At 38.7% G+C, this 12,908-nt stretch overlaps 1 protein-coding gene across 2 annotated transcripts in view; it reads right to left on the bottom strand.

The window, feature by feature from the left end:
* Positions 1 to 12,908, bottom strand: part of DPP10 (dipeptidyl peptidase like 10) — a 551,325-nt gene that overhangs the window by 52,704 nt on the left and 485,713 nt on the right. For both annotated transcript variants that reach the window (XM_037398165.1, XM_037398164.1), the window contains exons 8-9: positions 5,821 to 5,941; positions 635 to 789 (exon numbers count right to left, since the gene is read on the bottom strand). In XM_037398165.1, coding sequence (XP_037254062.1) covers positions 635 to 789; positions 5,821 to 5,941 — 276 coding nt within the window. The remainder of the gene's footprint in view (positions 1 to 634; positions 790 to 5,820; positions 5,942 to 12,908) is intronic.

Here is a 12,908-nt window from a genome sequence, read left to right as displayed (position 1 = left end):
GCACCGAATCAGGAAATCCCCAGAAAACAAGGACTGATCTCACACATAATCCTTGTCTGTGCAGTTCTTTCACTTATCAACACAAGTCTAAAAAAACTTCTCTACATCTTCTGAAACTCAGCAATCATCCAATTTTTCCTATATGTCTTTTCTCTCATTTTGATGGCCAGAAAAATATTCTATTGTGGTTTATCTTATTCAAGGCCAATCTGTCACATTCATTAACAGCATAATTTACTGAGATCTACATAACTGCAACAGAACTTGCCCTGACCTCTGCACACAGTGTGTGTGACTCCAGTGCAGTTGTGACAATATCTTTTTCTCTATGCAATCCTTCAAACATACTACACTTCTTTCAGAACTGGTGGACTGATTTTACCAAGCCAGATATCAATGATGAAATGACTATGAATTAGTTTGCCTGCTGCTCCCTCACTCGATAGTTTCTTTCCAGCAAAAGTTGTTATAGTCTACTGGGGAAAAAAAAAAAAAAAAAGTATTTAACATTTCCTGAAAAGCAATATGAACAAAATCAGCCTCTGTTACTGCCTACAAACACTCCTTCCATATGGTTGAATAGTACCACTGAACAAGGAAGAGAAAGTGGGGGTCGTGCTCACACTCATCTTACCTTAGGATATGGATACTGCTTTCCTTTGGGATATAGACCTCCAGTAAACCGGGGAATAACCATGTTTGGTACCAGAGAGTCATTTATGGTCAGGAACGCCAGTCTTTCACCATCTGGAGACCACCAGTGGGCAACATGGGAATGAAGAAGTTCCTCTGCAAAATCAGATGTCCTTAGGGTCCATAAAAATAACTCCGACATAATTCCCAGCTCATTCAGTTGGCACAGATTTTTTTTCTTTCTGTGTCTATTTGAAATGCGTCTGTTGTAATTTCAGTAATTTCACATTATCCTGGGTTGAACGTTCGGATAACAAGGCATATCAAAAGACCAAACTTAACCATTTTCCTCAAATGAATACTTTCATTGGCATCAATAAATCATCTAAACATGTAAGATTATTGCAACTGCCATATGTTTAGTTTCTATTGCATTCCATTAGGTGTGTTTAATTCATTTTTAAATGATTTGGACCATTTTAATAGACACTTTTTTTTTCAGGATTGTCAACTTTTTTTTTTTTTTTCTTCTCTTGTTCCATTAACATATAACTTCAGTATACCTGATTTCTCTGAGCTGTGACACCTGGTAACATGCAGGTCCTCATACAGTGATATTTATGTAATTATTTCTGGATGCAATATTTTGACTTTCTTGTCTCAGTCTAACGTCAGCTTTAATTTTTTAAAAGTTTAGTTTTTCTGCAATGTAAGTCTTTGAAAATCCAATCAAAATTTATTATTTTTATTCAAATTTTATTTGACTTCCAAATGAAAATAATTCTCCAAAATGTCATGCAATGTTATCTTATGTTTACTGTCATTGTATTTCATATTTGAATGAAACAAAGCAGAATCAACCATAGAAGCAGCACCCAAACTCCTGGAATCCCAGTAAAGCAGCTCCTGACCAATTCCAAATTCACCCTGTACACGTCTCCTGTCTTCCACTTGTGGGGAAAAGAAATACTTAGATTTTTTTCATTATGTATTTGAAATATTGACTTGTTTGGTGAGCATTTTGTATTTAAATTTGAAGAATTTGGCTGGAAACCCTAATTGAGAATAGTATACTAATGGGAACAGAGGCCTGAATGCACACCGAATTTAAAAGCTCAACTATAAAACTACTGAAATTGTCAATAGAGACTCTTCAGGATGCTAATCAGGTTCTGAAATTTATGAAGCAGCTTAATGGGTTGAATTATCTAAGGTTAGGTGCAATGAAGCTGGGACCTGTATTCAAAGTCTTATATTCTGGGTCATGCTTCTCTCCCTGGCTGGACAGCTAAAACCTTATACACAGGTGTCTTGTTTCAGCTGGGATGGACTTAGTTATCTTCTTAGGAGCTAGTGCGGTGCTGTGTTTTGGCTTTGACATGAGACTTTTGAGTTCCTCAGGCCTTGCTAGTAAAAAGGCTGGAGGGGCACAAGGAACTGGGAGGGGACACAGCCAGGTCAGCTCACCCGAACAAGCCAGAGCAGTGTTCCATCCCGTGGGACACTGTGCCTGGTATATGCCCCTGGGGGCTGGCCGGGGCAGGCAGGTCACTGCTCGGGGACTGGCTGCGCATTGGGCCGGTGAGCAGTTGCGTTGTGCACCACGTGTTCCCTTCTTCCTTTCCCTCTGGATGTTATTCTTTCCCTTCCCCTTTTCATTATAACTGTTATTGTCATCAGTGTTATTAGTTCTTTCTTTTTTATTCTATTTCAATTATTAAATTGTTCTTATCTCAACCCCCGAGTTTTACATTCCTTTCCAACTCTCCTCCCCGTCCCTGTGGGTGAGGGGGGAGTGATCCAGCAGCTGCGCGGTACTTAGTTACCAGCCGGGGTTAAACCACGACAACAGGAGAACCGCAGAGAATGGATGGTGAATGACGGATAGGAAAAATTGCAATTGTGTTTGTTTTAAAATATTAGTGTGCATTTAAACAAGGTTATTCACACAAAGAGAAGCTATTCCCAAACGTTTTGGAATGTAAAAAATGCTAATAACAAACTCATGTAAATGATAGAGGAAAATAAATGTCAAAAAGAGGAACAGTTCTCAATTCAACTAAAAACCTCTTAACTTCATCTGGACAATAGTCAGCCTGCTCAGTTTCGGATGCTATTAAAAACTCTACTGAAAGTAGAGGGCCGCTTTAAGTTAAACAACAGTTAATGGCAAAGAAGCAGTATAGTCATTCCTGCCACATGGACTGTGGTTCTCCAGGGTGTATAGACAGAATTCCCTTTTACCTGACTTTAATTATGCATATTGTGAAGAGCCCGCTGCGTGCCTGCATCCTGGGGAAGCCAAAGCGTTCTCCGTAACCAAGAAACGCAACAGCTATTTGGGCCAGGGATTAAAAAACTTGGAAAAGAATGGGCAAAATCACTTAAGGAAGGCTTTAGGACACGTATCAGGAGGAAGGCTTTGGGATGTGTATCACCTCCCACAGTAATTCAGAAACTTCCTAGTCCCAGACTAGACACCTTTGGCTTTTCCTTCTCATGACAAAGGTATGTGTATAGCTGTAGAGACAGGGAACAAGAAGAACAAACTAGGGTGGTAACTGATGTGGAGGTATAAGACATTTGGACGAATACAACTTGTAAAAAAATTGGCTTCTTTTTAAAAAAATGAGAAGCAGTCTTGTGGCTGTTTTGAAAATCAGCCAGGTATGAGACTTGGTATCTGTGCCTTCACAGGCAGAAATCACCCACAGCACATATGAAAAGGTCTGTGTTTTGCTGTTAGCTAAAGAAATTTCATGAAGCTCTAAAGCTTTTCAGTCCTTAAATGTTAATTAATAAAACTTGTCCATAGGAACAGTGGGCACACACAGAGAAGCAGGAGCACAACCTCAGACAAGCGTCACTGCCATTATCATGCGAGCTGCTCCTGTTCTTTCCAAGTTGCTCCATTCTCTTTTTCTGTTCATCATGAAATATTTGCAGCTTAAAGGAATAGTCATTTATTTTAGCAACAACTTTGTTGATCTTTAGAACAAATGAAGTTACAAAAAATCCACATCAACTTTTTCAGATACTGTTTCTGAGACACATAGGTAAACTGAAACATCAAACAAAAAACGCATATTGGCATGTTTCAAATAAAAAGAGATTAGGTTTTATTCTCTTTAGTTCTTAAATGTAGATCTCTTCAATACAGAGGTCCAAATCATAAAAAAAACCCCACATCTCTTCCATGAAAATATGTCCTTAAACTTCTATCTGGATAATTCTTAGATGGTGTCTACTCCATCCCTTCGAGACAGCTCAAATAAAACACCTAGCGAATACCAGAACAGATCAGTTGGTTTAGTAACGTTTTGTGTCCCTTCCAGCCTGAATTATCCTATGATATCCTTATGATCCCTAGCAGACCAGGAAGGAATGTTTATTTAAAGAATCGCATATTACATTTCGTTCTGTGGAGTAGAGCTGTATAATGATGTATATCATTCACTGTATGTCATTCACTGCAGCTCCATGCTGCACCCAGCTGCACCCCAAAGAGAAGAGAAACAGAGGCTGCCCTCCTCTGAACAGGTGTCCTCAAAATGCTTGCAGAATTGGAGCCAGAATTGCCTTGTTGCATCCATGACTGTGACTTACTGAATTCACTTTGTTTTAGCAAATACACCATATACTATGCCAACTTCAATGAGCTCTATATGCTTAAATTCTTCAATTTGCATGCAGTCATGTTAGATTTGAAGAATATGAAGTTCACATAAAACCATATTCCATTCCAAAGATGTCCTTTGCCCTTACGTTTTGAAATATGCCGCTACATTAAAACATTTCAAAACTTCACTCAAAACTTTGAAAGTGGTAACTATCAGACACAGGCATTTATACGGTTACGGGATGCAAGCCACTATTCTAATTTCAGAGTTTACTTGGGCAGAAATTTAAAAAAAATCCCAATGTGACCTATCTGCTTGTAACTATTGAAATGCCAAGAGGTATGGGTAGACCATTTCTAAGGGCCACACTGAAGTGCCTTGCTGTATGGTGTAACACCACCCCTAAAAAACACTCTGCCCTGCAGAACTCTACGTGTGAGAAGTTATATATTACAGGTAACCAAGTATTTAACACTGAGATATTTATCTATAAAATTCATGAGTCCCATAGAAAGCATAACTGTAATTTGTATTGATTCTAAGCTCTTGTACCAAGCTGGATAATCTGCTCCCATTTGTTTTTCTTTATTATCACGTTAAAAGCATTTTGGGTGCAGAGAGAAACATTCTGCGGTATTATACAGAAAAGACAGCTTCAGAAGCCAGAGGATATCACAGACTGGCCTGTCCTCCTCTCCATTTTGGCTCTGCTTGCTAGCAACAGCAAGCTTTCCTGGAGTCTAGGCCAGGCTGATTTAAGCAAAACTAGCAGCCACTGTTGAGGTAACAGTATGACACTTTTAAGATCTTGCCAAAGCACTCAGATCAGACTCAGGCATGTTCTTAAAGTCAAAAGTGATATTACTGCCCGGGTTGAGGGGCTGGAGTCTCCCGTGAGTCATGCTAGCACTCAGCACACCAACCACCACCCAGGCTGAAGGAGAGATACTGATACAGATCAAGTGAGGCACTAAGCAGTACCATCTTTCAGCACCTTTCATGACGTATCCACCAGTAAAAAAGAAAACATAGCCAATTCTGCTTCTATGCTACAATTCTTCTGTGCCTTCTTCTATTAGCATGTTTAATTGTAAACAGATCATCACTGTTCATGAAAGCAAAAGAATCCTTTCCCTCCTCACTTGCACTGTAAACCCAGAATAGCTCCAAAGGTATGAATGGAGTTTTTCTAGGTAAGTGAAACATACAGCGGGGTTAGTTTTATTTGAGTAGCTCTATTTGAAATGCCAGACCTGGTAAGTCGGTAGTAAAATCCCACATCAATATTTCACTACCATAGCACTTTTCACATGCTACCTAGTGTTCACAATACATTTGATACATTCTGCTAGAAAATAAATTCCTCTTTCTCAGAAAATATTGTTATATGCAAAACAGAAGTCAATACAAAGTATGAATAGTTACAAAGGCAATCTTGCAAGAAAATAACAAGGCAAAGCAAAAATAACCTTAGATGGCATTTCCTGAAATAAATAGATTCATGCTGTTGGGTCTGTACAAGAACCTCTCATCTGTTTTAATAAACATATATATTTTTCCGGCTTACCTTCATATAACCAGTCTGCAATTCCATTAAAAATAATTCCTTCTTTTCCTGAAGATGTCAGGCGCAATGAGCTACTCTTTACATCTGGCTGATAGTAGATGTTATTTTCAAAAATATAAATCTGGATGAGGTAAGAGAGACGGGGAGAAAAAAGAACATTTTGGTAGATATAAATGAATGTTCGGCAATGAAAACATTATTTCCTCAGGCTCAGAACAGTCTACAGAATAATTCAGCATGAGTTTTCACCAACAGTGGCTTCATATTTCCTTTTATTATCAATTTGGACAAACTAAGCAAACTTCTAATACTTACACCAAGCCAAATTCTTCCTTTGAAATTGTCTTCCCAGTTGAAATGTTTCTATTCACTTTATGAAGTATTACTAAATTCGTCAGAATCATACAGGAGACAAGTTTTATAACAGTTGAACAGATCAAGAAATTTTCCATTAATTCCATTCTATCTAATAAAATCATCTGGTTTTCTAGCTCTGAAATTAGACACACTTCTGGCAAGTACATACAGCACAGTACATACATCATAAATGTTAGCTACAGCTTTATATCATGGTGTGAGAACATACTTGTAAAGCAAAAATAAATAGCAGACTGGCATTAACTTTTTTCAGCTTGCTGACCCTGTTTCTGACTGACACACAAACGTTTTACCTATAGTGTGCTATATAATTGCCCTTTATTTTCAAGTCTAGGCTACTCCTCTTTTTCCTGCAAGTAACAGACTAGAGTGACAGTTCTTTCTCCTGCCACTTCTCAGCCTTGTCTGCTTTTCTTTCCCCACTCACTTTGTTGCAAAGGATTTCAAGATCACTCATTTTGTGAAAGTGAGCTCCAAGCTCCATGAAGAAGTGCAATAAAAGAAAGATAGAGGCCAAACCCCCAATGACAGTAATAAAAGACTTTGGAGGAGTATGGTGATGGCAAAAAGGGCAGGAGACACACACAGTGACGATCAGAAATGTTTATGACATGGAAATTCTCCTGTACTCAGGCATATGCCACAAGGGGCTGTATTCCTGCCTCTCTGCTATCAGCCAGGAGACCTTTGAGCACTTCACTGCAACACAATTTAGGCACCTGTTGTCCCAAACTTCTCCACTGGCCCTATCTTTCCCAGTCCACATTCCTAAGAAACAAACATCTGAGATACTAACAAGCCAAAACCTGTAGACTGGTATAAAAAGCAGAACCACAGCTACCAGTATTTCCTGTAATAATGCTCTTAATCCTTTTTTTGTCCGTACTCCTGCATTCCTCATTTTCCTCAGTTGGCAACGCCTGTGGCTAGACTCATCTTTCAGCTATAATCGTCTCAGAGTTGTAGCCTTTTTCTTTACGTTTTTGTTAAATTGCAATGGCGACATATGTGCTTGCATAGATTAACAATGGAATCAAACTAACATCAGTATTACGCACCATCGTGATCCACACCAAGAAAACACAGCTAACCGCACTAGAGAAGTTTTTGTTATATGATTTCATCAATGTACACTGATACAAGGAGTCTCAGGGATTGCTAACGTGAAGTAAATATATTTCCACCAAAGAACGTTTTAAAAGCCTAGTCATTTGTCATTCTCATACTTCTATGATAAACGACTTTTGGGAAAATACTAACCAGAAAGCAAAGTTTTATTATCACTGTTACTGCCGTTCTCTTTGCTACTACATTACCATCTGAAATAGATTTCCCTACGAGTCCCCAAACTAACGGCATTTCTGACTTTTAACAGTAGCCACTTCATGATTTCTGCTGCAAAAAGCAATAAAGCTGATGTTTTTTCATACCATGAGCAATGCAATCATTTTAACTATTACTGGGAAACAAGGGTGATTTGGAACGAGTTCTTTATGGTCAGAAATTCAAAACTTGGCAGTGGGTTCAAAACTGAAGGATTAGAGAACGCTGGACATATCAAGCTTTTGAAATAATATGGACAAACAATTCTTGTCAAAGTATATTTCAACACTGAAAACGTACATGTTTTTCTAAAGTAAAAGAAACAAACAGAAGTAACAACAAGGCATGGTTAATTGCTTAACCAAGAAAAACAAATTGATTTAGCCAAGAACTTGCTATTTAAGTAAACTAAAAATATTCCTATCAGACTAGATTACAGATAGCATAAGTAGTGGGAACCACTCTACTGACTATTGCTTAGTAAGGAGCAATTTCTTACAGTTGACGATCTCTACTTACATAAACAACTGCTTTCAGGAGATTACAAAAAATAAAACAGGCTACTTGATCAAATGATTCTATTTTATTTAAGCTTCTTTAATTAAATGAGCTTAATCTAATCCATTTTTGAAGATCAGAAGTATCATTTTTGCTTCTCTCCTCTTTTTCAGGCCATTTGTATTTTTAATGGTGAAGATACCCGTAGTGTCTAGTCTCTGCAATGAAAAACTTTTATTTAAAGCCATTATTGCCAGTCAAAGCACAGGATTAAGAACTACTTGTTTTATGACTGAACCATGAAAAGGTCTTTAATCCTGTTATTACTAGTTAGCAGGCATTGCTAATTCCATTTGACACATTTCAGACAAGTAAATATCTCAGAAGGAATACTGACTGTTGTGCCACTGATTGACTGCTGGCTTCCTCTGCTTTACACCCCATTGATTTCATAAACTGGCTTTGTCTCCATCCTCAGCCAGTTCTCAGCCACCCTCTAAACATCCCCACAATCCTCTTAGTTTACTCTGTCATGTGAAGTTTCCCTTCTCTCCTCATTACTTGTGACATATGGTTTTTCAACTTTGAAAGCTACACCCAAGAACAATATTTTTTCTTGAACATATGGATCAGAACATTTAAAAGTTCTTCTAAAACTTCAAAGCCACCCAGTGGCTCCCTCCCTACCCAGCCTCAAGCTCATTCCTTACTTGAATTTAACATTAAAAATGATGAATTTATGTTCCTTTGCAAAACATTCATGAAATACAAGCATTCATTTTCCTCCACATAACTAAACAGCATGCAAATGCACATCGATGATTTAGGGTCGGCACACTGGCAAGTTATTGCTCTGCACTGCCTGCAGCGTTTGGAAAGATCAATATCCCTATGCCTGAACCTGTAAAAACATCTCAGAAAGATTCACCATTATGGTTAGTCATTTAATCTCATCTGTAATTTTGACTATTTGTTATATTTCAGGAGGTGCCATTATCCACATGAAGCCCACAAGCTGCTGTTTGTGCCAACAGGAATGGCTTCGTGCACACTTCTTGCAGTGATGCTGCCTAAACCCCGCAGCCAGGACTACATTCCCTTCCATTCCTGAACATGCCAAAGTGCTCATCTGTAATTAACACATTCACCTCTTGGAAATAAGAACTCGGGAGTTCAAATGTTGATTTCTGCAGCAAAACAGGCAGCAGAGCTGCCATAGGAGTGACAACATTGTTGTGATGGCTACTAGTAGTGGCCTGAGAGGTTCTGTGCTTTGCTTTCTGTAAATCCAGACTATGGATTCAATTAAGCACAAGTACTTTGTGCAGCCACAGAAACCAATCTCTCATCTGACATTAGCGTCGCAGCAATGCAGCCAAGACAGACATTTCTAAAAGGCATACTCACTGAGAATGCTTATTCCTGGTATAATGTTTATGTGGTATAAATTTATTTTGTATATTACTCTCAAAATATGGAAATTTTAAGAGAGCACCACTTGAAATCTATTCTGTTCACAAGATTGTGAATAGTTTTATTTTATGTTGATTATCATGAGCCCACCAACTAAAAGCAGCAATGGAACTATTCCTCAGCTGAAACACGCAAAAAATCCTACCCCAGGCCCCAGAAGCAGAGGAAGTCCTGAAATATTATGGTGAAACTCTCCCCTCCCTGCAAAAAGTTCCTTTTCTTTGGTTTGTACATTTTCGCTTTCTTTCTCTAAACATTGCCTCCAATGCTTTCTGGTCAAAGTAGCATCTGTAGAAAACTGTACGGTTCCACTTTCTGCTACAATAAAATGTATTTCCTTTTCTTTCTTTCTTGAAAGAAAGCTTTTCTTTCAAGAACACATGGACTAGATGGAAAGTTTTGTGTTTTACGTGGTGGCTGCTGCTGCTGCTTAGTTGCAGTACAGCCATACACAGAAGCTGAATTTATGAGCCACAATTTGGTCTTTAAAATTGATTGAAAGAAAGAGCAAGTGGCTGGAAAAGAACTCAAACTACTACTTTTCCTACAACGGAGACGTAGACTCTCAAATACTGCAAGGCAGACAGCAAATCATGACACTGGGACAAGAATTATTGATCAAAACAAAACAAAATATTCTTGGAGTCTTGCAAATACACATGCCTAAAATCCTGACTCCAGTAAGTAAAACTGAGCATGTGCCCAAACGTTTCCAGGGTAGGGATTTCACATACTTCATCACTTTGTATATTGCGTTTTGGGCAATGTCACATAAACCAAAAATTTCTGTTGCTAGTCTATCGCCACTCAGGTATTTGGGAGCAAGTAAAAGGGCTTTTCTTAGTATACACTTGGGTCTAATTACTACATCATGAGTACTAAAATGTTGACTGTAACTACTGAATCTTCCAAAATTGCTAAAAGAGGGGTTGCTAACTGTGTATCAGACAGGTATTCTCATTAATACATCAGTGGCTTTGTGCCCAAAATGCTTTCACAGCTTTCAGGCATGATGATAAGAAAATAAATTGAAAAAGGCACAAAGTGGAACCAGGCTATCTTATATGAAAATTATTTATTACAATTTTCTTAACCTCTTCGCTTCACCACCTATTTTCCAAGTATTTTTAAAATATTTAATATTTTTTTTTTTAGTTAAGACCCTTAGATAATAATGCTGTAAATAGGGATAAATATCAAAACCTATGGCCTTCAAAATTATTTCACTTTTTGTTGTCTTTGAGATTTTTCACAGGTTATCACATCAAGCCTTTCAAATGAAGAAAAAACCACAGCATTTCTTCAATTATTTTATTAAATATTTTCAAGTTAATGAAAACCATCTGCAAGAATGTTTTGGACTATTGAGAGATTAATTCTTGATAATGATCACATTATTTCAAGTGACTCTGAAGAATCTGAGGATCGGCTTGCTCTACTGTTCTACCTACAGCACTAATCCTCCTCATTCTTCCACATCTGTCAGCCACTAAAGTATTTTTTCATAAACCTTCTTCTAAATGAATTTGTTCCAAAACACTTATTTATTGTCTGCAACATGTTTCACAATTGCATGATTTTATTTCAGGTTAAGGTCTGAAGCAGAGCACCCAGTCCAAGCAGTTAGTTCCAGATGGCAGACAGCTGTGAAAACACAGAGCCATGCAATCCCACAGCTGAACGGCAAACCCAGTGCCAATCGCTGAAGAGGCCCCCTGTGTGTCTTTAATCATTTCAAACACTACAAGCGGAGAAAAGCCACTAAATTACAGAAAAAATACTCCACGTTTTCCCTTTAGGTGCTCCACTGCAGCCTTCTGCATGGGCATATCCACACTCAGTCACTCTTCTGATTGCAGGGTGGCGTATCAGCAACAGGACAAGCTTCTGCCTCACCAGCTGGGTGGCCACAGCAGACTGCCTGGAGCTGTGTGGGGGTCACCATGTGATTGCTTACCCTGCACAGAAGCAGTAACTGTAGGCAAATCAGGGCTTTGAGCTTGCTACCAAAGCAGGGGCAGCTTCTCTACCAGAGGCTGCCAGCAGCCGGTTAGCCCTAGCAGCGCTGAGACAGAGCCACTACCAGACGTTTGCATGTGTCCTAGAAATTCATCCAGGCACCAAAGTTCAGATTTGTACTTATATCCAAAACCCCAGTTTTCTTCAGGTGGAAGAGAAACAGCTGCAACCCTTGATGACGAAACCTGTCTCCTTCCCCAGAGCCAGTCACTGTTCTCACTTGCAGAGACAAGCTACCAAACCGAGGCAAATTTCTCCCAAACTTTACATTAAGAAGGTAGGCTTAATAATCCAGCATTAGTCCTTTCTCTTACTTACGCATGGATAAACTTATTTTTATATTAGTATGGTAAGGTAGCTTACCATGCAACAAGTTCTTAAAATAGACTATACAAACACTAACTGTATAGGTATAATGTACTGCCACTGCTGTTCCCCAGCAAGGAGAGGGAACCACCTGGGGTCTAGAACCAACATTAGTCACTCATGTCATGCTCCGCCCAAGCTGAAGGTGTATCTCCCCGCTCTGTACCACAACCAAGCACTTGGTGGCCTCTGTCACACTTACTGTAGCGTGGCCACAGTTTAAAAGCCCTGAGAAGGTGCAGCTATCCTATAAAGCATGTTTGCAGATTGCCAGTCTAATATTTCCACATAACCTGATGTGAAATGATAGTAGAAGTCACTAACAACTAACAAAAAAACTGGAAGAAAATTAGTTAGCACGGCCTTTAAAATTGTCTTGATATTTATCATAGAGAAAACTTGGACACCTGCCCTGTAATGGTTAATATATCACAGACTTATTTTCCTAACTTAATGAGTGAATCTTTCTAATTAATCCTTCAGAGTTTGAGCATAGCAGATTTGTTTGACTTCCTGATTGATACCATCAGCACAAACACATTTTGCCATCAATAATAACAGAAATATGTAATGTAAACTGCAAGTGTCAGTGGGCTTTTGCAGCCATAAATTACCCTTACATAAGTTTCAACAGCTCCTGAAATTAACTTTTCAAGATAAAAAGACAATACTCAGTATCCAGCATCTGTCCTGAAGGAAAGAAATGGTGGAGTGTGACTAATGGCACAGTTTGTCATTACATGGATTCATCAGGACAAATACCTACTTCAAGGAAGGTGCCAACCAAACCCTAAAGCTGCTGAGCAGATACAGCTGGGAAGGAAACAAGGCAAGCATCTGTATCAATACACCTTTGGTTAAAAAACCCCACATCCATACTACAAGCACTGGTGTCTTCCTGCACAGGTAAGTGACCTACCTGTGAACTGAGGAAATAATCAGATTCTTCCTCTGACTCTCTAACCAGCAAATATATAAATAACTATTCCAACTTGGAACAACTTCAGTGCTCTCCCTTAATACCCCAGAGA

Source organism: Falco rusticolus, chromosome 8, assembly GCF_015220075.1.
Source record: "Falco rusticolus isolate bFalRus1 chromosome 8, bFalRus1.pri, whole genome shotgun sequence".
Taxonomy (NCBI): Eukaryota; Metazoa; Chordata; class Aves; order Falconiformes; family Falconidae; genus Falco; species Falco rusticolus.
This window is presented reverse-complemented; position numbering and strand designations above follow the sequence as displayed.